The sequence below is a fragment of the Triticum urartu genome, chromosome 2A (assembly GCF_056163025.1).
Source record: "Triticum urartu cultivar PI428250 chromosome 2A, HENAU_Tu73, whole genome shotgun sequence".
Classification (NCBI taxonomy): domain Eukaryota; kingdom Viridiplantae; phylum Streptophyta; class Magnoliopsida; order Poales; family Poaceae; genus Triticum; species Triticum urartu.
In genome coordinates, this window is record NC_141874.1 from 491423948 (window position 1) to 491447448 (window position 23501).

The following is a 23501-nucleotide window of genomic DNA, read 5'->3' on the forward strand; positions in this document are numbered from 1 at the left end:
CATGTCTGTTAAGTTGTCGGCAGTGGCTACTAAGTGGGTGGTGGGTGGGCAGCGAATTTCTTCGTCGTCCGCAACTCATTCTAGCTGGACATAGTTCGGCCAAGGTTCTCCTGACAGGGAGAGAGACTTCAATGAATTTAGCACATCTCCGAAAGGTGAGTGCTGAAAGATATCCGCGGAGGTGAACTCCATGACCGGCGCCCAGTCGGATTCAACAGGCACATATGTAGGCGGCTCGGAGTCTGTGGCCGGGGATAAATCCAGTGGTTCGGCGACACAGCTCTCGAAAGGGGTGAAGTCAGTATCTGGCTCTATCGCTGCTGAGAGTGCGGCCTCTATGGCGGGGTCTATCCCTCCGCTCTCGAATGGTGCGATTTGCTCCGGATTAACGGCCGGAGTAGCTGCGGATGCGATCTCCCGAACACTGTCCGACGACAGAGTTACGTCTTGCTCGTCGCGACTGTGCGGCGCGTCCGGCATGGGCTCAAATCCGTCGAAGATCAAGTCTTCGCGGATGTCGGCCGTGTAGTTCAAGTTTCCAAATCTGACCAGATGGCCAGAGGCGTAGCTCTCGATCTGCTCCAGATGGCCAAGCGAATTGGCCCGCAATGTGAAGCCGCCGAATACGAAGATCTGTCCGGGGAGGAAAGCCTCACCCTGGACCACATCGCTAGCGATGATCGAAGGAGCCATCAAGCCTTATGGTAATGACATAGTGGAACTCTCAATGAAAGCACCAATGTCGATGTCAAAACCGGCGGATCTCGGGTAGGGGGTCCCGAACTGTGCGTATAAGGCGGATGGTAACAGGAGGCAGGGGACACGATCTTTACCCAGGTTCGGGCCCTCTTGATGGAGGTAATACCCTACGTCATGCTTGATTGTTCTTGATGATATGAGTATTACAAGAGTTGATCTACCACGAGATCAAAGAGGCAAAACCCTAGAAGCTAGCCTATGGTATGCTTGTCTGTTGTCCTATGGACTAAAACCCTCCGGCTTATATAGACACCGGAGGGGGCTAGGGTTACACAAGGTCGGTTACAAAGGAGGAGATATACATATCCGTATTGCCTAGCTTGCCTTCCACGCCAAGGAGGGTCTCATCCAGACACGGGCCGAAGTCTTCAATCTCGTATCTTCATAGTCCAACAGTCCGGCCAAAGGATATAGTCCGGCTATCCGGAGACCCCCTAATCCAGGACTCCCTCAGGACCCGATGCACTAGGTATGACACCTAGATCGGATATGAACTCCTTCATCCAGACTCCTTCATTTGCTGCTTATGTAGAGTATAAGGCTTGGAGGGTAAGAAGTCTCTCCTAGGGATAAGGCAGGAGAGTATAAGGCTTGGAGGGTAAGAAGTCTCTCCTAGAGATAAGGCAGAAGAGTATAAGGCTTGGAGGGCAAGAAGTCTCCTAGAGATAAGGCAGCAGATGATTACAAACCAAAGTTTAGCAAATACAAAGATACACCTATATACTCTAACAGGCAGGAAGCCACGTCGATGTGTGGTGAGAGCCCCTCGAGCGCCTTGAGGACCTCGCGAACGCCCTGATGCGCGCACATACAAACCCGTTTCTCTTCTCCAATGGCGGTTATGCGTCTCCCAACTCCGGCAGTTCAGACAGCGCCTCTCGATTTGACGCTGATTGATTTTTGTGAAAATGGAATGAGTCTACGAGAGAGACGGAGGTGGATTTCCAACCGAGTCAATAAGAGAGAACATGGTGGACGAACGTGAAGGGGAACGTAGCATGCAATTTCAAAAAAATTCCTACGATCACGCAAGATCTATCTAGGAGATGCATAGCAATGAGACGGGGAGAATGTGTCCACGTACCCTTGTAGACCGAAAGCAAAAGCGTTATGTTAACACGGTTGATGTAGTCGAACGTATTCACGATCCAACCGATCCAAGTACCGTACGTACGACACCTCCGTGTTCTTGGGAGAGTTCCATAGAGTGTCGAGGGAGAGTTTCGTCAGCACGGCGGCGTGGCGACGGTGATGGTGATGTGATCCGCGCAGGGCTTCGCCTAAGCACTACGACTCTATGACCGGAGGAGTAAACTGTGGAGGGGGCACCGCACACGGCTAAGAAACAACTATTGTGTCTTTGGGGTGCCCCCTGCCCACGTATATAAAGGAGGGGTGAGGAGGAGGCCGGCCCAAGGGGGGCACGCCAAGAGGGATGGAGTCCTACCAGGACTCTGTTCCTAGTAGGATTCGGCCCCCCTTTCCTTCCAACGGAGAGGGGGAAAGGGGAAGGGAGAGAGAGGGAGAAGGAAAGAGGGGGGCCGCGCCCCCTCCCCTTGTCCAATTCGGATTGGGCAGGGGGGGCGCCTCCTCCCGTAGCCTGCCTCCTCTCCTCCACTATAGCCCATTAAGCCCATTAACTTTCCCGGGGGTTCCGGTAGCCTCCCGGTACTCCAAAAAATCCCCGAACCTTATCGGAACCATTCCGGTGTCCGCATATAACCTTCCAATATATCAATCTTTACATATCGACCATTTTGAGACTCCTCGTCATGTTCGTGATCTCATCCGGGACTCCGAACAAACTTCAGTCACCAAAACACATAACTCATAATACAAATCGTCATCGAACGTTAAGCGTGCGGACCCTACGGGTTCGAGAACTATGTAGACATGACCGAGACACATCTCTGGTCAATAACCAATAGTTCATATTGGCTCGTCATATTGGCTCCGAGACACACCTGGATGTTCATATTGGCTCCTACATATTCTACGAAGATCTTTATCGGTCAAACCGCATAACAACATACGTCATTCCCTTTGTCATCGGTATGTTACTTGCCCGAGATTCTATCGTCGGTATCCTCATACCTAGTTCAATCTCGTTACCGAAAAGTCTCTTTACTCGGTCCGTAATGCATCATCCCGCAACTAACTCATTAGTCACATTACTTGCAAGGCTTATAGTGATGTGCATTGCCGAGAGGGCCCAAAGATACCTCTCCGATACTCGGAGTGACAAATCCTAATCTCGATCTATGCCAACTCAACAAACACCATCGGAGACACCTGTAGAGCATCTTTATAATCACCCAGTTACGTTGTGACGTTTGATAGCACATAAAGTGTTCCTCCGGTATTCGGGAGTTGCATAATCTCATAGTCAGAGGAATATCTATAAGTCATGAAGAAAGCAATAGCAATAAAACTAAACGATCATAATGCTAAGCTAACGGATGGGTCTTGTCTACCACATCATTCTCTAATGATGTGATCCTGTACATCAAATGACAACACATGTCTATGGTCAGAAAACTTAACCATCTTTGATTAACGAGCTAGTCAAGTAGATGCATACTAGGGACTCTCTGTTTGTTTATGTATTCACACATGTACTAAGTTTCCGGTTAATACAATTCTAGCATGAATAATAAAAAATTATCTTGATATAAGGAAATATAAATAACAACTTTATTATTGCTTCTAGGGCATATTTCCTTCAGAACGTGTGTATGGCCTCTTCCCGAGGTTTGTTTTGCGCGATAGTTCGCTCTGACCAGGGAACACTTGAACACGTGCGATTAGGATCCAACGACTATCACAGGTGTGTCCTCGATGCGTCTAAAAAGTGGAGGTGCACTTTTTACAATTTAGGTTCTTGCAGTATATATATTTAAAGTACTTGGAAGATTAAAATAAAAAATGAAAACAAAAAATGTGAAAAAATAGAAAAAGACAAGGCAGTGGCCTCCCCATGCGTTGGGACAGCCCATTTAGGCAGGTGCGTGGTTGCACGGGCTTGTTGGACGGGCCAATTCACGAGCTCCTTCCGACGAGAGCTGAGTAGCTGAATATGCCTCGCTTTTCATAGTCACTCCCTTTAACACCAGGCAATCAAAATGCGCGCTAGTTGTGAATTGAACAAGCAACCTACCTCGTCAAGGTAGGCTGGTGTAACCACCCCGCCACCCAGCAGGATCTACTAGTAAGTATCAACCTTTTCCTTCTTTCCTTCTTTCCTTCTTCCTTTTTTCATTTTTCATTTTCATTTTCCCTTTTTTGTTTTTTGTTCTTGCTGGTTTGATGAATTATGTGCAAATATGTGAGCTTTTCTAAAAAAAGCAATGATTTTTTTTTAATTTTTATGAACTTTTTTTTAGTTTTGGTTAACTTTTTTCAAAGTCGATGATCTTTTTTTTTTCAAATTTGATGAGCATTTTTTAAAATTCAATGTTTTTTTTCAAAATCCATGAACTCTTTCTCATTTTTGATGATTTTTTTCAAAATCCATGAACATGTTTGAATTCACGATTTTTCCATTTTTTTATGAATTTTTCGTTCTGTTTTTTCAAATGCGATCGAGCGAACCGAGAGGAAATAAAATCTCGCTCTACATGGGCTGGCCCACCAGGGTTGATGAGTGGGCGCCTTTAACACCACACCGAAGAGATGAATGGTCTCTGTTTCGTGGGCCAATACCAAGCAGGCCCCATTAACAGTCACCAGAGAAATACTCCACGGCCCAGGGTAACGGAAAGTCTGCTCCACAGCCCCAAACGGCTGAGATCGTTTTGATGAAGATCTAGCGGCTGAAATTGCCTGGAGCGGGGAAGCCCTGAGCGCCCGTCATTTTAGCGCCGCATAAACTTTTTTTTTTGAAGGAGATAACAGGGACATATTACTCTGGAGCCTGGACCGAACTCCCGAAACAATCAAGAGTCACACAGCCCTAGCAAGTCTAGCAGATCCAGAGCCGAAGATGAGCGGGGTGAAGAAGGTGACGGACGTCGCGGCCAAGGCCGGGAAGGCGATCGATTGGGACGGCCTGGCGAAGATGCTCGTCTCCGACGAGGCCCGAAAGGAGTTTGCCAACCTCCGCCGCACCTTCGAGGACGTCAACCACCAGCTCCAGACCAAGTTCTCCCAGGTATCCTTCCAATCGCCGCCGGCCTCATCCCCGTCTCGCGCTCGGCTGGTCGATCTGGCAAATGTGCCTAGGGTTTGGTCCTCGGTCAGATCAGATCAGGGGAATCTTTACGTTTCGCTAGTCAACTGCGGTTGCGCCGGGGATCTGCAGATCCACGAACAGGGGGCAATCAAATCTCGGTTTCGCCTTTAGGATTTACTTGCCCAGTTGGTTAGTTATTGAACTATTGAACGATTTAGGGATTTGATGTTAGGATTTGGGAGGAGGTCGAGACATGAGCAAGAACATTTGGGGGAATTTCTGGATGGATCGTACATCCCGTGTCTCTCCCTATTGTTCCTCTTATCTTTGGTACATCTTACATTTTACTCCGTGTAGAACTACATATTCCTAAATCACTGCACACCCCAACATTACCGACTGGAAAAGGTGTGGCTTATTTGATCCCTCTTGTAATCCAAGCATTGCTTTTGAACATGAAATTGCAACCTCTTGTGAGGTTCTCAATGGAGGCATGCATGGATGAACTAAGTAGCCTTCTTTGGCATGTTATATGCTTGGAAAGTTTAACCCTGTTTGTTTGTTATATTTAAATTTAACTTCTTATGGCTACATATGAAACATGCATCGCCATTTCTGGCATATCGACTGATATGAGAGATCTATATCTATCGCTACTGCAGGAACCAAAGCCAATTGACTGGGAATACTACAAAAAAGGAATTGGATCGAAAGTTGTGGATATGTACAAGGAGGCTTATGATAGTATGTGTATTTCGTACTCTCCATCTACTTGCATTTCTAGGAAACCAGTGTGCTATAAATTTGTAAACAAGATGGTTTTGATTTAATATTGGATTTTTAACTAGTGGATGATATGTCTTCCAAAGATTAAGAATTAGGATACCGACTGTAACTTGCTTATAGTTCAAAATGCCCCCTTCACAATATTATAGTAGTGATGTATACTTCATGTATGCATTCTAATACATCATGTTTTAGGTTTCATCTCCCTTCTTGAGGGTGCCCCTAGCAATATGTTGTATGATTATGTTAGGAATTTCAATCCTGCTATGTATTTTGATTTATTCACACCAAATGATTTAGCATTTAGTTTTTGCTACTTTCCAGTATAGCTGTTAGTCTCGCTAGTCTATGCTCATTCAATCTGTTTAACCTCTCACTGATACACCAATCAACGGAACTAATGCAGGCATTGAGATCCCAAAGTATGTTGACACTGTCACTCCTGAGTATAAGCCAAAGTTTGATGCTCTGGTGAGGATTCACCATTATAAATATGCTTCACTTTCCTGTTATTCCCATAGACACCTTCTTTGGTACAAATTGGATTGCCACTGATGGCTCTTCCATTCAGATTCTTATGAACTTTCTTTTGAAAATGCATAGTTAATCGAAATGAAGGAAGCAGAGAAGACATCTCTGAAGGAATCAGAGAGGATAGAGAAGGAGATTGCTGAATTGAAAGAGTTGAAGGTGAGGTGGATCTTTGAAAAATTCGGTACCAGTTGTTTTACATTCATCTTAACATCTTGTTTACACATGCAGAAAAAGATCAGCACAATGACAGCAGACGAGTACTTTGCGAAGCACCCTGAACTCAAGAAGAAGTTTGATGATGAGATCCGTAACGATTACTGGGGATACTAGATAACGGCGGAAGTCCAAGTTCTTTTACTAGAACATTCAATAATACTTCTTTGTCCCTCTGGAATCTCATCATCCAAACTTGGGTGAATTCCATAACATGTGGACTGGGCTTGTTGAAATTCCGACATAACTCAAATCTTTGTGCTTTCTGTTGGACCTCATCATTTTATGGGTCGCCAGCTTATTTCATTGAAATTTTGTCTTGTGTTTAACTTTGCTCCTTTGTACAAGAGGATTTCTGCTATGGCTTGATTCCAACATGTACCTTGTCTTTTGTCGATGTGCTCATCCTTGATAGGCACCGATCTTTAGGCTGCCAGAGAGGAGTTAACCTAACAAGTGACATGTCCGTAATGACATTGAGCACTTCTGATGACTGAAACATACTTAAATTCCTGGACTGCAATGACCCTGTTGGCTGGCCTCCCAAGAAAATGGCATCCAGCAACTGAGCGCAACGAGGCATACTACTTCCTTTGTCCCATAATATAAGAGCGTTTTCGACACTATACTAGTGTAGAATGTAGCGCTAACATGAACATGAACTGGTTGCTGTAAGAATTCCATCAGTGTTGCAAAGTTCAATGTGCTGGTGCCGTTCCAGAATCAATGTTCAATGAGACGGTGGTTCCAATACATCCACGCATATTCTGAGCTCAACAGAACAATTACAGCTTGCTTGCCCCCCCCTGATTTCATTTCATATGGTAGAAACGAAATGAAATTCTGATAAGGGAATCATTTGGCTGAATCCAGATTCCAAATCCAAATTTCATGTTTGGCTGGCACTACGATTTGGAGGTGAAATCCATGCCAACACTAAAATGAGGAACAATATAACATTGAACCTCTACTGTTCACACATACAACAATGTTTTGCTTTAAACTGAAACTTGCCAGTACATACTCCCTCCGTTCAGAAATAACTCCCTCGTGTTAATTATTTCCAAACGGAGGGAGTAGAAAATAAAGCAAAAGGAGAACTTTAACATGAGACTTTGTAAAAAGTTCAATCTTTGCAATACAACAAAGGTTCACATCAACATCAAATGGTGGCAATTTAGCCAAGGTTACATTAAAACTGAATATTTGCATTACTAACACCACGGAGGAAGATTTTCATTGCTTGATTTGCTTGAGAATCTTTATGTCTTCATTCTTTCCTTCATTGCCATACTTTGCCCAATATTTGATGACCTATTGTCTTTACCAAGTGGTTTCTTTGTTCTCCTGCAAAATATGATTGGAAAATGTTCTCACAGTGTACATGCAAACAGTCCATGAAGACAACGGTATTGATGGAAACTGTAGCTTGCAAGTAATAATGATGACTCTAGCGACTCGTAGATTTCTAATATATACACATGATTGCCATATATTCCTGGGTAGCATTATTCAATATGCCTAGCCATGTAGCTTACACAAAGGTGTAAGAAGAAGATCACACGAAAGAAGATAAACAATCAAGATATTGAGTAAGATAACAAGGTGTATCATCACTATATTGTACCAGATTAAATGAAGAGGACATAGAATGAACACCCAACAAAGCACATAGCATGAAAAAGCTGGTATAATCCACACACAGCTAGAAGGGAAGAAACTGCAGGGACTGTTCGTTAAATAAATAAATACTCACTTGGTTAGTATACATACATCTAGTTTTCGATAGTGCATTGTAACATGGTTGGTAGCTAGGAGAAGCAGTAAGAGAGACCATGCTAAATAAGTAAATAAGTGTCATTTCTATCCCATTGGTACCAAAGTCACGAAGCCATGCCTTAATTAATGTTAGTACTACCATGTAGAGCTAATTTTTACAAATTAGTGCTTTATTCACAAAAATGTTATAATAGAAAACGAGCAGAACTTTACTTGAGATATTACGCACAGATCATAGTCATTGTAGGAACAAATGGAGATTTTAGAAAAAGCTAGTGGGTAGGTCTTAGAAGGAATAAGCTAGCAGAGTAGCACTTGGCAATGACTAGCAATCAATATCAGAGCCAAAAGACAAGCTTAATTAACTTCTGGAATATATCTGCGATGTTCCTAGAGAGGCAAACACAAAAAAGGCAGCTGGCTACACATAGAAATCAACTAGCAGAGAGCCAGAAACAAGCTTGATACAAATACTAGATGTTGAGCACAATGAATACCATTCAAGGTCAATAACGTGACCGTGTTCACAGTAAAGAAATCTTCTTCTGGTAATCACACATTTACATCAGGCTTGTAGTGGGAGTATTTTTTTGACAATCCTAGGGCTTTTATTATTGATTAATCATGGTCATTGCCTGTGAGATATTTTCACATCTTTATGTCCAACAAAATTTCTTAAAAATTGTGCTTTCTGATTGAAAGGATCAAAGATCTACCTAGAGGTGGGGGGGGGGGGTGAATAGGTATAATTACAGTTTTTAATTATTACTTAGGAATTTTAGGCAATTATGAGGAATATGAAAGTGAGCCTAACAATTGCAAAAGTGATACTAGTGCTAGCAATATACTCAACAACAAGTAGAAAGGCAAGCAACCACAATAAGATATAACAAGTAAAACAAAGCACAAGTAACCATAAGTAAGGAGTTAGGGTTAGGGTTAACCGAAACTCCGGAGATCAGCATGTATCCCGATGTTCACTTCCTTGGAGGGAAGCTAGTCACCGTTGAAGGGGCGGGTGTTACCATGAAAGCACACATACATCTCGACGGCTCACCCTATTCTCCTTGAGATATCACCACGAAGGCGATTCTCAACCACTAGTGGTAGACCTTGAGGCGGCCTCCAAACCTGCAAAAGCTTTTCGGGAGTAATCACAACAACCGATTCCTTTCCGAAGAACTCCTACCGCCTAAGAGTCTCCAACCATAAACAATAACAAGAACAATGGGAAAAAGCTCAAGACTTGCTCAAATCAAGATTTCCTTTGGTCAAAAGAGGGGGGAGGAATGTATCTATCACTTGGTGGAAAATCTCTCAAGAACTCTCAGAAATCTCTCCAGGATCTAAGATTTGGTGAAGGAGGGAGTGAGAGGGAGCACTTGGGTGTTTTAGGGTTGTTTTGAATGAAGTGGTCAACCTACTCGGGAGAGGGGTATATATAGTGTAGCTCCGAATAGAGCTGTTTGAGTGTAAAGTGGTTGTTAAGTACCGAACATCCGTTGTACCACTGGACATCTGGTGGCTGGAAGACGTGCACAGCGATATGAACATCGCAGGCAAAGAACACAGTTGGGGACCGGACATCCGGTAAAGTACTGGACATCCGGTGGTGCATTCAGCTACCGGACATCTGGTGCATACTGGGCATCCTGCTCGGATAACATAGCTTCTGTTGGGTTCTGGCCGGATTTCTTGTATGCACCGGACATCCAGAGCCAGGGTGATGGACCAGACATCCGGTGTGTACCAAACATCCAGTGTTTGAAAGTCATGCACATGAAGATGCAGGAGGGACCAAACATCCGGTGGAGTACCGAACATCTGGTGGAACATTGAGCCACGGGACAACCGGTGCCAACGATAAGTCCAGCCCAAATCACATAGCCACTGGTGCCTAGGGACCGGATTTTCGGTGTGTACCGGACATCCGGTGCCAGGACGATAGACCGGACATCCGTAATGACAGTGATGGCAGTGGAACACAGGTGGTGCACTATAGTTTAGGAAGTCCTATACAAATTTTCCGTGAAGTATAGAAGTAGGGTTTCTTGGCTGGAGTATGGGTGTAGCATTTGCACTGGATAGGAGTGGAATATTCGGTAAGGAGTGAACGTGAAATATGTTAGAAAGCGTGAACTTAGGCTTATCTCTTCGAACACCATCGATCCCCTCTTAATAATGTGGGATCCCTATACTCAAGAACAAACCAAAAAAGGCTACGCATATATATTAGAAATAAACCCAAGAATTACATGTGAGTTTTGGAAAAAACGAGCTGAAAACAAATATTTGATAGTGGTTCAGGGACTGCAAGAATTTTTGGAAAAAACAAGCTGAAAACAAAGAAGAGAAGGAGTCCAGGTGCAAGATGAACCCATCCAAGGGCTAATGTGTATAGATGAGGTGCATACAGCTGCAAATAAAACAGTGTGGTAAGAAATGAGCTTATGAAACATTACTAATCTGATGAATGAGATGCAAGATTCTCATATATAGGTCATAATGTATATTAACAATAGATAGTAGGTTAGTTACAAAGGCAAAGAATGACGGTGCCGGTAGAAACATAAAACCTCTCAAAGTAATAATAATACAGAAAAAGCAACAAGGATGTTTCATCACCCCTTCAATAAAAGGGTCATTGCTAACAATAACAGCTTGTGTAGAACTCTAGCCGTGTTTGGCCCGTGAGATGATTTTGAGATGGAAATAAATCAAAAGAAGGTTAGTATTGAGCGCAGATACTTGAAAGGAAAACAACATGTTGCACATCATCGACTTCCAGGTAAAATTGAATACAGAGTTACTTTCAATAGATAACCAAAATATCACTTATCAATGCTAAATTTTGATTATAAAATAGGTAACGATAATATAAAAGAACATGTGTCTTGGGAGAACCCAAGAAGGAAGTCTCAACATATCAACTCCTAGAACAAGCTAACACATGCCATTTTTGTCACTTAAAAAGATTTGATAGTGGTACAGGGACTGCAAGAATTACATTCTATCAACAAAGTAGATACCTAATTTTCGGTGATCTAACCTTGACTATATTGTACGAATACTTTAGCAGTTATGTGCCTTTGGCAAACAAAATATAACTCCAGATGACAGCAAAAAATATAGTCAAATGTAAGAAACCACTTGAAATTCAGAAACAAACACGATTAGTAAAGCCAAGTTTAATGCACCACAAAGGAAACATTTCTTTGTCGACTATTGTTACAACATGTGGCAGGACTAGGTATCAAATAGGAAATCCATCTTCAACATAAATAGAACGGTAGTAATCCATGATGAAGAACAGACGATGCTGAAGGTTAACCAAATAATAAACCCCTTCATAATTGAAAAGGCATGTTCCCTAAGACCAGATGGGCATGGGCAATAGGAAATTTTATTCAACACCAATTCCACACTAGGAATTCGTGATGGAGAACAGTTGTTGTCAATGTTTCAACTATTAAATCAATTCACATGTGCTGCCACCCAGAGAATCGAAGACAGGAGCAACTAATCAAGCAAGCATGTACCAAGGGAGAGAAAATAGTGGTTAGTTGTCCGGGACAGTTGTCCACATGAATTATTCCGGATAACAAGCATTGCCATTAAGTCAAGGATGTAAACTGAATGTTCAGAGGGGAACTAAAGCTAGATGTATTCTTATGTGCAGACATCATAGCTTTGGCAAGACTAGTGAGGTAATAAGCATTCTGATGCAGAGCTAACCACATTGGACATCATAAACTGTAGGTCACCAGATCCACAAATGAGTAGTTGTGCAGAGATAAAGAAACGAGAAGACTGCTAACAATTATTCGAGAATGGCATATCTATCATTCTATTAGTGTGCATCAACTTGGAATTTGAGGCGTGTCCTTTAAGCAAATTGTTAATTGTACATCTGCACGTCATACCTAAATCACTGAGAGCCATAGATGCAAAGATCTCCTCTCAATGCAGTCCAGCAACCTGGGTGATGCAGCCCCCGAGCACGGTGTCAGTCTTCTTGTAGCCGAGGCGCTACAGGCCACGATGGTGCGCCTGGCGCCTACAAGCACGCGCTCGACGCTTGCGCATGCCCCCAGCTCATCCGTCGACGAAGTAGTCCTATGCGGTTCTGGATCCGCGCGACCGACGACCGGCAGACGCTCTACGAAGTCAAGACCATGTGGCCTTGGTGGAACTTGCTGCACGGAGGAAGAGGGCACGATAGGCGCAGCTCTGTTCGCATCCTCGTCGTCATCTCCGCGGGAGCCGAGTCGCCGCCAAAGAAGGGCCCAGCCATGGTTTACCCCCAGATTCGAACGGAGGAGGGGCTCCGAGCACAAACCAGAGACCACCGCAGTGAAGAACGCCTCCGAGGCCACCCAGCGTGCCGCACGGGACACCGGGAGTGGATCCTCTAACACGAATGAGCGAAGTCACCAAAGTTATGCAAGCATGATAAACCCGGATATATATGAAACTACTTTAAAAAACACATTTTGCAATGTTAAAAAATTCTGAAAAAAAGTGCGTGCGGACATCTCCATATTCTATATATGCGCAGAAAGTTTCACAGAAAAACAACTCTTTTTGTAGCTTATGCAAAAAAGACAAAATTTTATGCCGTGAAACGCTATTTAGAAGCAGTAATTTTTTTCTTTTTATTGAGACAAAACAAAAATATTTTTTTACACAAAACTTTGTGCCATAGACATACCTTTGCCAACATGTATGCATAATTTTTTTAGAATTTTTTAACATTACAAAACGTGTAAAAATACATTTTTAAGAAGTGGGTGCAGATACCTCCGTGTGCAGATCGTTCACTCTTGCAAGCTAATGTAAAACATAGAAGGAAAGTCACAGACACTGTAGCAAACGCTGTATTTTTACTGTAACAGGTACTGTACACAGTTACTATTGATATACATAAATTTAAAATTAATTTTATTGCACCATAATCTTGTTTGTACGTAAAAATGTATAAAGTAGATTTGTAATTTACAAATTAATTCAAGTCATTTTAGTCTTAATCATATTGGATGTGAAGAAGGGAAATTAGGGAAATGTAGCGTAAGTGACTTCTCTCCTTCATGTTAAAGGATCCACTTCCGTGCCGCACACCACAAAAAGTCACAGCTCCGCCTCCGCCTGCCATCGAAAACGCTCATCTCTGTAAAAGAAAAAGAGAACCTAACCCTCAGATTTGGTGGCCTATGAGAATCATCTACAGCCGGCACCCCAAACTCACGCATGAGTGCACGGCGACCGGTCTGATCAGTGACTGGTCAAAAAAGCCGATCCAGACGGCTGCCTTGGTGCTGACCAGCACCCCTTATATTCAACCAAAAACATGATGGATATGGGAAAGCTTGATCGTGGCTGGGCATGTCACGTCGAACCCGATAGGCCCACCTCACCATAAATTACACCAAATCTACCAACCCTTCCTTCTCCTGCCTCACTCCACCCTTTCTCGTGTCTGAGCCCTCACCGTCCGCCACCCTTGTTCTCCATCCTCGTCGTAGGTCCCGATCCGCCGTCTTAGATGTTATCCAGCCCATCCCCGACCACCGTGATTGAGGTTGCGTCTGCCTTGTCCATCGTTGTACCGTCCTCGACGACGTCGTGCAAGCTAGGGAACATCGCCCGGAGGAACCGACGACAAAGGCAACGAGAGAGGGAAGCGACGGCGTTGCAGGGAGCGGATGCGAATATCGATGAGCAGTTGTCCCCCTCCCTCCACTCCCCGCGCTTGGGACCCCACACCCCATCTATCCAGCCAGCGAGAAGGATCGCACCGTCGGACTAGGTTGGTACAGTGGAGGATCGGACGACCGGCTGGGGCATTACAGATAGCTTTCTGCCCACGCAGATGTCGCCGATGGATGGCTGTCACTCGTTGCAGCTCGTCCAAGCACAGACAAGCACGGGCACCTGCTGCGCCAAGGTTGCCCACGACCTGTTCGACGGAATGACAAAATAAGACTCAGTATGCTCTTGTTGCTCTTGTCCAATCAACTTTGCATATGTCATGTTCAATGTTTTGCATAGATTGCAAGTTCATTTCAGACATGATCAATGCTTGAAAACCATGATCATTTAGGAGTGTATCCTGTTGGACATGATCAATGGTAATGAAGATCCGACCCAAATGCACTACGAGTTGGGGATCCAACTTGCCCTTCACTTGAAGTTGGGACAACATCAAATCCCAATCCGAGCAAGAAGGAAAAGAAGCCAGACACCGAAGGCAAGAAGTACGTCATTCTCAACTTTTGAGGGTATCTTGTTGATCAAATCTTGGGTGGCCACAACAATGGATCAAATATGCGGCACGGAGCAAAAGGGGAACAAATATTGGGAGAAATTTTGGAAGGAATATCATGAACGAAAGCAATATGTGGAGTCGCATCCTATCGTTACCAATCGCGATTTATCGATGGGGGGTCATTCAAGGGAAAGTGAACAAGTACGTTGACTACTATTCACAAGTGCTTGGCTGCCCTCGTAAGCTAAATTACTTCATGTTGTCATCATTTGCATATGTTTGTTTTTGTTGCATTGTCATGCTCATACCTATTTTGTTTGCTAGATGGTGGTGGTGACACTATGTATCAAGAAACGGAGAAGAAGCCATCTTGTTTTAGCCATTGTTGGGTGATGCTGAATGGAAAACCAAAGTGGACACAACTTGTGGCCGGTTTCATGGTCGACAAGAAGAGGAATGATGGCTCAAGCTCCCACCAATCAATTGGGTAGGAAGAAGAAGAGGAAGATGTTGTAGTGGATAATGGAATAGCCACCGTGCCAAAGGATAATTGACAAGTGATGGAAAACATGTGGGAGAAGGCAAGCCCCCCCCCCGGTGACATCGCGGCTACGAAAATGTCCTCCACCTGGACTGGCATTTTTTTTGGTTAGGGAGAACAAGAAAGAGAAGAGGTACAAGCTCATGTTGGATGCGCAAAAAGAGAGGATGGATTCAGACTGGAAGAGGGAGGAGAAGAAGCTGGAAACTGAGAGGGGGAGATCGAGTTGGAGAAGAAAGAGGCGGCAATCTAATGGGATCTCGAGAAGGCCAAGACATTTGGAGAGATTGAGCTTGAGAAGGAGAAGCTGCAAATCGCACAGGACACAGAGGATGCTAAGATAATGTTGGCGGACGAAAACCTCTTGGATGAGCATGTAAAGAAGTGGCTTGTGGGGATGAAGAAGGAGATCAATGAGTGTAGGAAGCACGAGGTGGCGAGGGCGGCTATGGTAGCAGTGGAGCATGCAAAGAGGCAAGGATGGCCGCGAAACATGCGACACGGATGGTGTCTGGCGAGCAATCCGGAGCTAGCGACTGATACATCACACTCGTACTTTGGTTTCATTTTGGCATGTTTGGATTATTGAACCATATTTTTTACTATAAACAGTAGGGTAAAAACTCCACTGCAATTTTTATAAATAATTAGGCCAAAGTACATAAAATGTCTGCAAGGCTTGAGGTAAGCCTTAGAAAAAGAAAAGGAAGACTAAGAACTAAAGAAAAAAGAAGAAGAAAAGAAAAAGGGAAAGAAAATCTAAATAACAAAATAGAGAAAACTAGGGAGAAAGACCTAGGAGAAAAGAGCAAAATTACAACAAGGCTTCCAGCCAAGCAGAGAACTGTCTCTCATGTTTCTTTTTCATTCTGAATCTGATAAGCTTGAGTTCCTCTAGAAAGATGAACTTCCATCCTTGGAATGATGGTGTAATATTTTCAAAAATCTTATTATTTCTGGTTATCCAAATGGCTCATGATCCAAGAATAATGATATCCATATAGAATGGGTAGTTGAGCTTGTCCTTCAGATCTTGGAATGCTTCTAACACTGATAAATTTGGTGGTCTTGTAGGACATATAAAATCCCAGCATTGTTGTACAAAGGGGCATCCCCAAGAGAGATGATGTAATGTTTCTTCCTGTTGACGGCCTCTTACTACACAGTTATATGTCTCCAGCACAAAACTTTTCCTCCTAAGAAGATTTCTTGTGTTGACTCTATCATGGAGCAATCTCCAGAAGAAAACTTTATGTTTGGGCTGACATGAGCTCTTCCAAATCCAGTTGAAGTGAGGAGGTACTTGCTTGTGTCCAATCAGAACCTTATATTCTTTGATGGAAGAATAAAATTCATTCCCCCAAATATAGCTCCATGTGTCCAGTGAGTCCAAGAATTCAGATTGTCTCACAGAGATGCAAATATCTTCCATTTGCAGAAATTCTTCATATGCTTGAGTTGTTAGTGGTAAATAGAATAGGTCCTGGAGATATTCAGTGTGAACCACTTGCTGTATATTGAGTTGTGGAGTTTTGAAAAATTAGTATAAGTGATTGAACTTATGCTTGAGTATTGAATGATGCCACAAATCATCCCAAAAGAAAGCACTTTTACCATCTCCCACATTGCATCTTGCAATAGCTTTGTACTGATCAATGAGAGCCAAGTTGGATTTCCACCAGAATGAACCTATCATGCTGTCTCCTGGTAACTTTCCATCGCTTTAATAAGTCTCCCAGATTAGATTGACCCAAGGAATGTCATGTCTGTTGAAGAACTTGTGCAAATTTTTCATAAGGGTTTTGTTGTGTGTATAAATATCTAAGATTCCCAAACCTCCTTGATTCTTGGGTCTGCAAACTATATGCCAAGTCACTAGAGCTAGTCTGCGATCCTCCATGTCAGGGCTTCTCCAAAGATAGTGCCTCAAATATTTTATTATCTACTTCTTTATGGTGATAGGGATGTCCAGACAGCACATGAAGAAGATTGATAGTGATGCAAGCACAGATTTGACCAGTAACAACTTTCCTGCTTGAGTCATGAAGATAGATATGCCTGCCAGTCTCTTAGCAATCCTGTTAACAAGAGGTAGAAATTGTTCCACTGTTGGCTTATGTATTCCCAATGGGAGTCCCAGATAGGTAAAAGGGAACTATCCTCTGGCACACTGAAGTGTGTTTGTAAAAAGGTCTACTCTTTCTTTAACAATGTTCTATTGAACTATAATTTGTTTTGCTTTGTTGTATTTGTTTTGAACTGATGAATTTAGATGATTTGTATCGTATGATCGACGTGCATGGATTTAAAGATCCGCATTTAAGGTGTGTGGATGTGCGTCATCCCAAACGAGGGGCCGCCCGCGTTGTCCGCGGATGCGCCCGGACACCCCCGCGGGCATTTAGGGGACCAAATTTGCCAAGTTCATCTGTAGATGCTCTAAGCCACATTGCATGATGCGATGGAGCCCGGTTGGTAGGGCTGCAAGAAAAACTCGAGGCTCGTAAGCTACTCGAGATTGACTCGTATTTTGGCTCGACTCGAGATCGTCTTGAGAAAAAATTAGCTAAGTATAAACACTTTATGTAGCTCAATCGAGAAACGAGTTGATCTTGAGCCAACAGTGGCTCACTCGATTTTAGTTCAATGGCCCGATATCATATAATTATATTACATAATTTTGACATGTAAGGATATTTTTTTACCATATAGATAAACAAAAAAATTTTATTACCAGATATGTTCTAGATAATTTTTCTCCATTTACCTACTACTAAACACTAAACATGGAAGCTTAGTTAAATGTGGAGAACATTTAGCCTCTTTATGGCATGTGGTCAGACATGTGTTAAATATCATGTTATTTTGTCCGAAATTTGAGAGCAAACGCACCTTTGTTTTCTTCTCTTGCTAGTTAATTCATGATCTCTTGCTATTAAGTACTAGTCTTCGGTTGATAGGGAATAATTTAAATTATATAATTGTTTCTTATGTTGTGTTGTGGCCTAGCTTGCTTGAAAATTTATGCTATGTTTCAAAAAATCATCTTATTTAGCTCGAGAACGCTACAAGTTGAACATGAGCCACTTCTACAGTTTGACCTTGAGCTTGACTCAGCTTTAGTTTGCTCGAATTTTAGTATAAAATTGTGCCGAGCCTAATCAAACTCGCTCGAACTCGACTCATTTGCATTCCTATTGGTAGGCAGACTGGCTCGGTCGAACGAAAAGGGTGAGAAATAATTAATTCTTCGCCCTGGGTCTCAAATAGACTTTCTATAGCCATATTCATTTAAACGGGTCCATGAACCACACACAATGATTTAAATAGACTATGTATATTCTGGTCATAGGATTAGAATATTATTCTGATCAAGGCACGCCCTATACAGTGGCGATTGATAACCCACAAGTACATGAGATTGTTTGTAGTCTTTTTCGATAAATAAGAGTGTCAAACCCAACGAGGAGCTAAAGGTAGAGCAAATATTCCCTCAGGTTCTATCGACCACCGATACAACTCTACACACATTTAACGTTTGCTTTACCTAGAACAAGAATAAAACTAAAAGTACCTTGTAGGTGTAGTAGGATAGGTTTGCAAGATAATAAAGAACGTAAAAATAGAAAGTAGGTGTTGTTATAATTAAAGTACAATTAAATTAGTATAGCGAGTGTGGATTGGTAGTGTCAGGATTTGTAGAATTGTCCATAAGAAATTGACTATGTTACTAAACCGATAGCAAGTTTTTATGTGGGAGAGGCCATTGTTAGCATGTCATCCCTTACTTGAAACTCTATGCACTTATGATTGGAACCATTATCAAGCATCCGCAACTACTAATGTTCATTAAGGTAAAACCCAACCATATCATTAAGATATATATTGGTCCTCTTTCAATCCCGTATGCATCAATTTCTATGGTAGGAAGAAGCTTCTGTCACCCTTGCCCTCCAATGCATAGTCCTATCAACATACAACTAACCCTATGATGTGATCCACACACACTCTCATATGATGGGCACCAAAGGAAACCAACATAACCACAAACAAATTACAATCATAGCAATTCACCAATTACCAATAGGACAACAAATATCTACTCAAGCATCATAGGATGGCAACACATCATTGGATAATAATATGAAGCATAAAACACCATGTTCAAGTAGAGAGTACAACGGGTTGCGGGAGAGTGGACCGATGTAGATAGATGAGGGAAGGTGATGAAGATGACGGAGTTGTTGGAGTAGATCGTCGTCACATGATGATTGCCCCGGCGGTGTTCCGGCGCCACCGTGAGAGAGGGGGAGAGAGCTCCCTCCTTCTTATTCTTCCTTGGCCTTCCCGTTGATGGGAAGAGAATTCCCCCTCTTGTCCATAGTTGCCATGGCGGCGGAGGGGCGAGAGCCCCTTCGAGATTGGACCTGTCTCTCTGTTCTCTTATGTTTCCGCATTCATGTTTTCTAGCCGAAAACTGTTGAAAGTGCAACTATCCCTAGGTGGTTTTGGTAATTCATAACAACATATAGCTCATTGAGCTAATGCTATTCCAAGATGATTATTTCAGGAAAGCTCAATGATTGGCATGGCATGGATGTGAAAGTGGAACCCTCAAAATGCTAAGGAAAAAGGATTGGCTCAAGCTCAAAAGCTCAAGACTCTTCATTTTATATTTTAGTGATCCAAGATCATATTGAGTCTTTAGGAAAAGCCAATACTATCAAGGAGGGATAAGGTGTTGCTTAATGAGCCTCTTGCTTCATGTGCTTAGTGATATGCTCCAAAAACCCTCAACTACTTTCCCATATCCACATATGACCTAAACCCTAAGCCAAACTCGGTCCTACTGATTCTTTCTATCCGGCGCCACCGAGTTTCACTTGTCATTAGCCACTGCCAAACCCTAGCAATTCGGTTCTACCGATAGGGATCTCGGTCTCACCGAGATGGGATTGCAAACTCTCTGTTTCCCTTTCGTAACTTTTCGGTCTCACCGAAAGAGCGAATCGGTCCCACCGAGATTGCAATGTAAATTCAGTGTTTCCCCTTTGTAACTTTTCGGTCTCACCGAAAGAGCAAATCGGTCCCACCGAGTTTGCCTGACCAACTCTCTGGTTAGCTAATTACCAAATTTGGTCTCACCGAGTTTGTGTAATCGGTCTCACCGAGATTACGTTATGCCCAAACCCTAACCATATCGGTCCTACCGAGTTGCATGTCAGTCCCACCGAAAATCTCTAACGGTCACTAGGTTTACATTTTCGGTCCGACCGAGTTTGTGATTCGGTCCCACCGAGATTGGAAAACTGTGTGTAACGGTTGGATTTTGTGTGGAGGCTATATATACCCCTCCACCTCCTCTTCATTTGAAGAGAGAGCTATCAGAACAAATACACCATTCCAACTCATATGTTCTGAGAGAGGACCACCTACTCATGTGTTGAGACCAAGATATTCCATTCCTACCATATGAATCTTGATCCCTAGCCTTCCCAAGTTGCTTTCCACTCAAATCTTCTTTCCACCAAATCCAAATCCTATGAGAGAGAGTTGAGTGTTGGGGAGACTATCATTTGAAGCACAAGAGCAAGGAGTTCATTACCTACACACCATTTGTTACTTCTTGGAGAGTGGTGTCTCCTAGATTGGCTAGGTGTCACTTGGGAGCCTCCGACAAGATTGTGGAGTTGAACCAAGAAGTTTGTAAGGTCAAGGAGATCGCCTACTTCGTGAAGATCTACCGCTAGTGAGGCAAGTCCTGTGTGGGCGATGGCCATGGTGGGATAGACAAGGTTGCTTCTTCGTGGACCCTTTGTGGGTGGTTGCTTCTTCATGGACCCTTCGTGGGTGGAGCCCTGTGTGGACTCGTGCAACCATTACCCTTTGTGGGTGGAGCCCTGTGTGGACTCTCGCAACCGTTACCCTTTGTGGGTTGAAGTCTCCATCAACGTGGATGTAGGATAGCACCACCTATCCGAACCACGGGAAAAACATCCGTGTCTCATATTGCGTTTGAATTCTCCAAACCCTTCCCTTTACATTCTTGCAAGTTGCATGCTTTACTTTCCGCTGCCAATATACTCTTTGCATGCTTGCTTAAATTATGTGATGATTTCTTGACTTGTCCTAAAATAGCTAAAATCTGCCAAGAACTAAAATTGGGAAAAGGTTAAGCTTTTATTTGGTCAAGTAGTCTAATCACCCCCCCTCTAGACATACTTTCGATCCTACAAGTGGTATCAGAGCTTTGGTCTTCATTTGCTTTGATCTCCATAGCTTTGATGGTCATAGCCTTGGTTTCACAACCTAGGAGAGTATGGCGTCTAGCGAGGGAAATTACCACCGTAGAGGTCCCTACTTTGATGGTACTAATTTTGCTAGTTGGAAGCATAAAATGAAAATGCATATTCTTGGACATAACCCCGCCGTTTGGGCTATTGTGTGTGTTGGTTTGCAAGGTGACTTCTTTGATGGGAGAGAACCAAACCATGAAGCTGCCGCGGATGAGTTGGAGATGTTGCAACACAATGCTCAAGCTTGTGATATTCTCTTCAACGGATTGTGCCCCGAAGAATTCAACAAAATCAGCCGTCTTGAGAATGCGAAGGAAATTTGGGACACTTTGATTGATATGCACGAAGGTACCGACTCCGTCAAGGAATCCAAGTTGGATGTGCTTCAAAGCCAACTTGACAAGTTCAAGATGAAGGATGGTGAAGGTGTCGCTGAAATGTAATCTAGGCTTGCTCTCATCACAAATGAGATTGCCGGCTTAGGAAGTGAAGAGATGACCGACAGATTCATCATCAAGAAGATTCTAAGAGCTTTGGATGGAAAATATGATACCGTGTGCACATTGATCCAAATGATGCCCAATTACAAAGATCTCAAGCCAACGGAGGTGATTGGAAGAATTGTTGCTCATGAGATGTCACTTAAGGATAAAGAGGAACTTCACAACAAATCAAGTGGTGCCTATAAAGCCTCATGTGAAGCCCCTACATCATCAAGTGAGAAACAAGACTTCAATGAAGAATTGAGCTTAATGGTGAAGAACTTCAACAAGTTCTACAAGAGTAGAAGCAAAGATAGAAGCTTCAAGTCAAGGTCCTACAATGACAGAAGATCTTCTAGTCGAGAGCGAAACTGCTACAGTTGTGGAAGACCCGGACACTATTCAAATGAGTGTACGGATCCCTACAAGAGAGGAGAAGATTCTCCAAAAAGAAGAAGCAAAGAATCACCACCAAGAGAGAGGAGGAGTAGAGATGATCGTTATGAACGAAGATACTCACGGAGAAGCAAGGATTCGGAAAGGAAGGAAAAATCATCAAGGAGCTACACAAGACGAAGACATCAAGCTCATGTTGGTGAATGGGTATCCGGCTACGACTCCGACAGCCACTCCGAGAGAAGTTATCACTCCGACTCCGAAGATACTCAAGATGAAGGTGTTGCCGGTCTAACACTTGTGTCAACCAACTCCTACGACATATTTGACTCACCAAATGAAGGAATTGGAAGATGCTTCATGGCCAAAGGTCCTAAGGTAACACACCCCGAGTATGTTGATTTCAATAGTGATGAAGATGACTTGTTAGGTGATGATTTGCTTGTTGACAACTCTAGTGATGAATACTATGATGAAACGTCAATTAAACATGCTAATCAAGATAAAACGAATGACAATGATAAGGAGAAGATTGAGGCTCTAACTAAAGAACTAAACACTCTTAAGTTAGCTCATGAAACTATCTTCGAAGATCATCGAGAACTTTTAAGAGCTCATGAGAAATTACGCTTTGAAAAGCTCAATCTTGAGCAAGAGCATGAGTTCTTAAAAGCAATCAATGATGATCTCCGCAAGAAAAGCTCTTCTTACATTGCCAAGCGTTTACTCTTATCCACTTACATGCCTCAAGTCAAGTCTAGTAACAAGAACAAGAAAGATTCTTCCTCTAGCAGTAACAATGATCATGCTAAATCCAATATTGTTGCTTCTAGTAGTTCTCTTGATTCCACTAATGATTCTCTTAGCCAAGTTACACTTGAGCAAGAAAATAGTTTATTGAAGGGAATTATAGAGAAAGGAGTGTACAAAAGCCTTGCCAGGAGTAAGCAATTCGAGGAAATTGTGCGCAAGCAAGGAATGCACCGGAAGAATCAAGGTGCTGGTTTTGAACGAAAGTTCAATGCCAATGGAGTTGAGTGGGAAGAAAATCAATACCCCTAGACAAAGTTTGTTCCTCAACAAGAGAAGTATACTTCTTTCAAGGGGACACAAGCTCAAGATGATCTTCCACCACAAGACTACAAGCAAAAAGGCAAGGACAAGCTTCAAGAGGAAACACATTTGAAGAAGCTCCTAAGACCTTAGTCAAGTGGATTCCCAAGACTACTTCAAGTTCCACTTCATCAAGTACAACTACAACTCCAAGGATTCCCATCAA

General features: G+C 43.0%; 1 protein-coding gene and 1 long non-coding RNA gene across 3 annotated transcripts; one reads left to right on the forward strand and one right to left on the reverse strand.

The window, feature by feature from the left end:
• The first annotated feature begins 4631 nt into the window (after nt 1-4631).
• ATPQ (ATP synthase D chain) lies at nt 4632-6792 on the forward strand. Its single transcript, XM_048701330.2, has 5 exons — nt 4632-4909; nt 5593-5674; nt 6123-6187; nt 6320-6406; nt 6479-6792. Exons 1-5 carry the CDS (start codon nt 4742-4744, stop codon nt 6578-6580), a joined length of 504 nt encoding a protein of 167 aa, XP_048557287.1. The 5' UTR covers nt 4632-4741; the 3' UTR covers nt 6581-6792.
• Nucleotides 6793-7564: 772 nt separating this feature from the next.
• LOC147985589 (uncharacterized) lies at nt 7565-12666 on the reverse strand. Of its 2 annotated transcripts, none has more exons than XR_015616773.1 (2): nt 12166-12666; nt 7565-7810 (listed from the first exon to the last, which is right to left on the reverse strand). It is a non-coding gene; the product is annotated as an uncharacterized LOC147985589 (long non-coding RNA). The 2 variants fall into 2 exon arrangements; XR_015616774.1 differs by having other exon boundaries at nt 9187-12666.
• Nucleotides 12667-23501: the final 10835 nt, after the last annotated feature.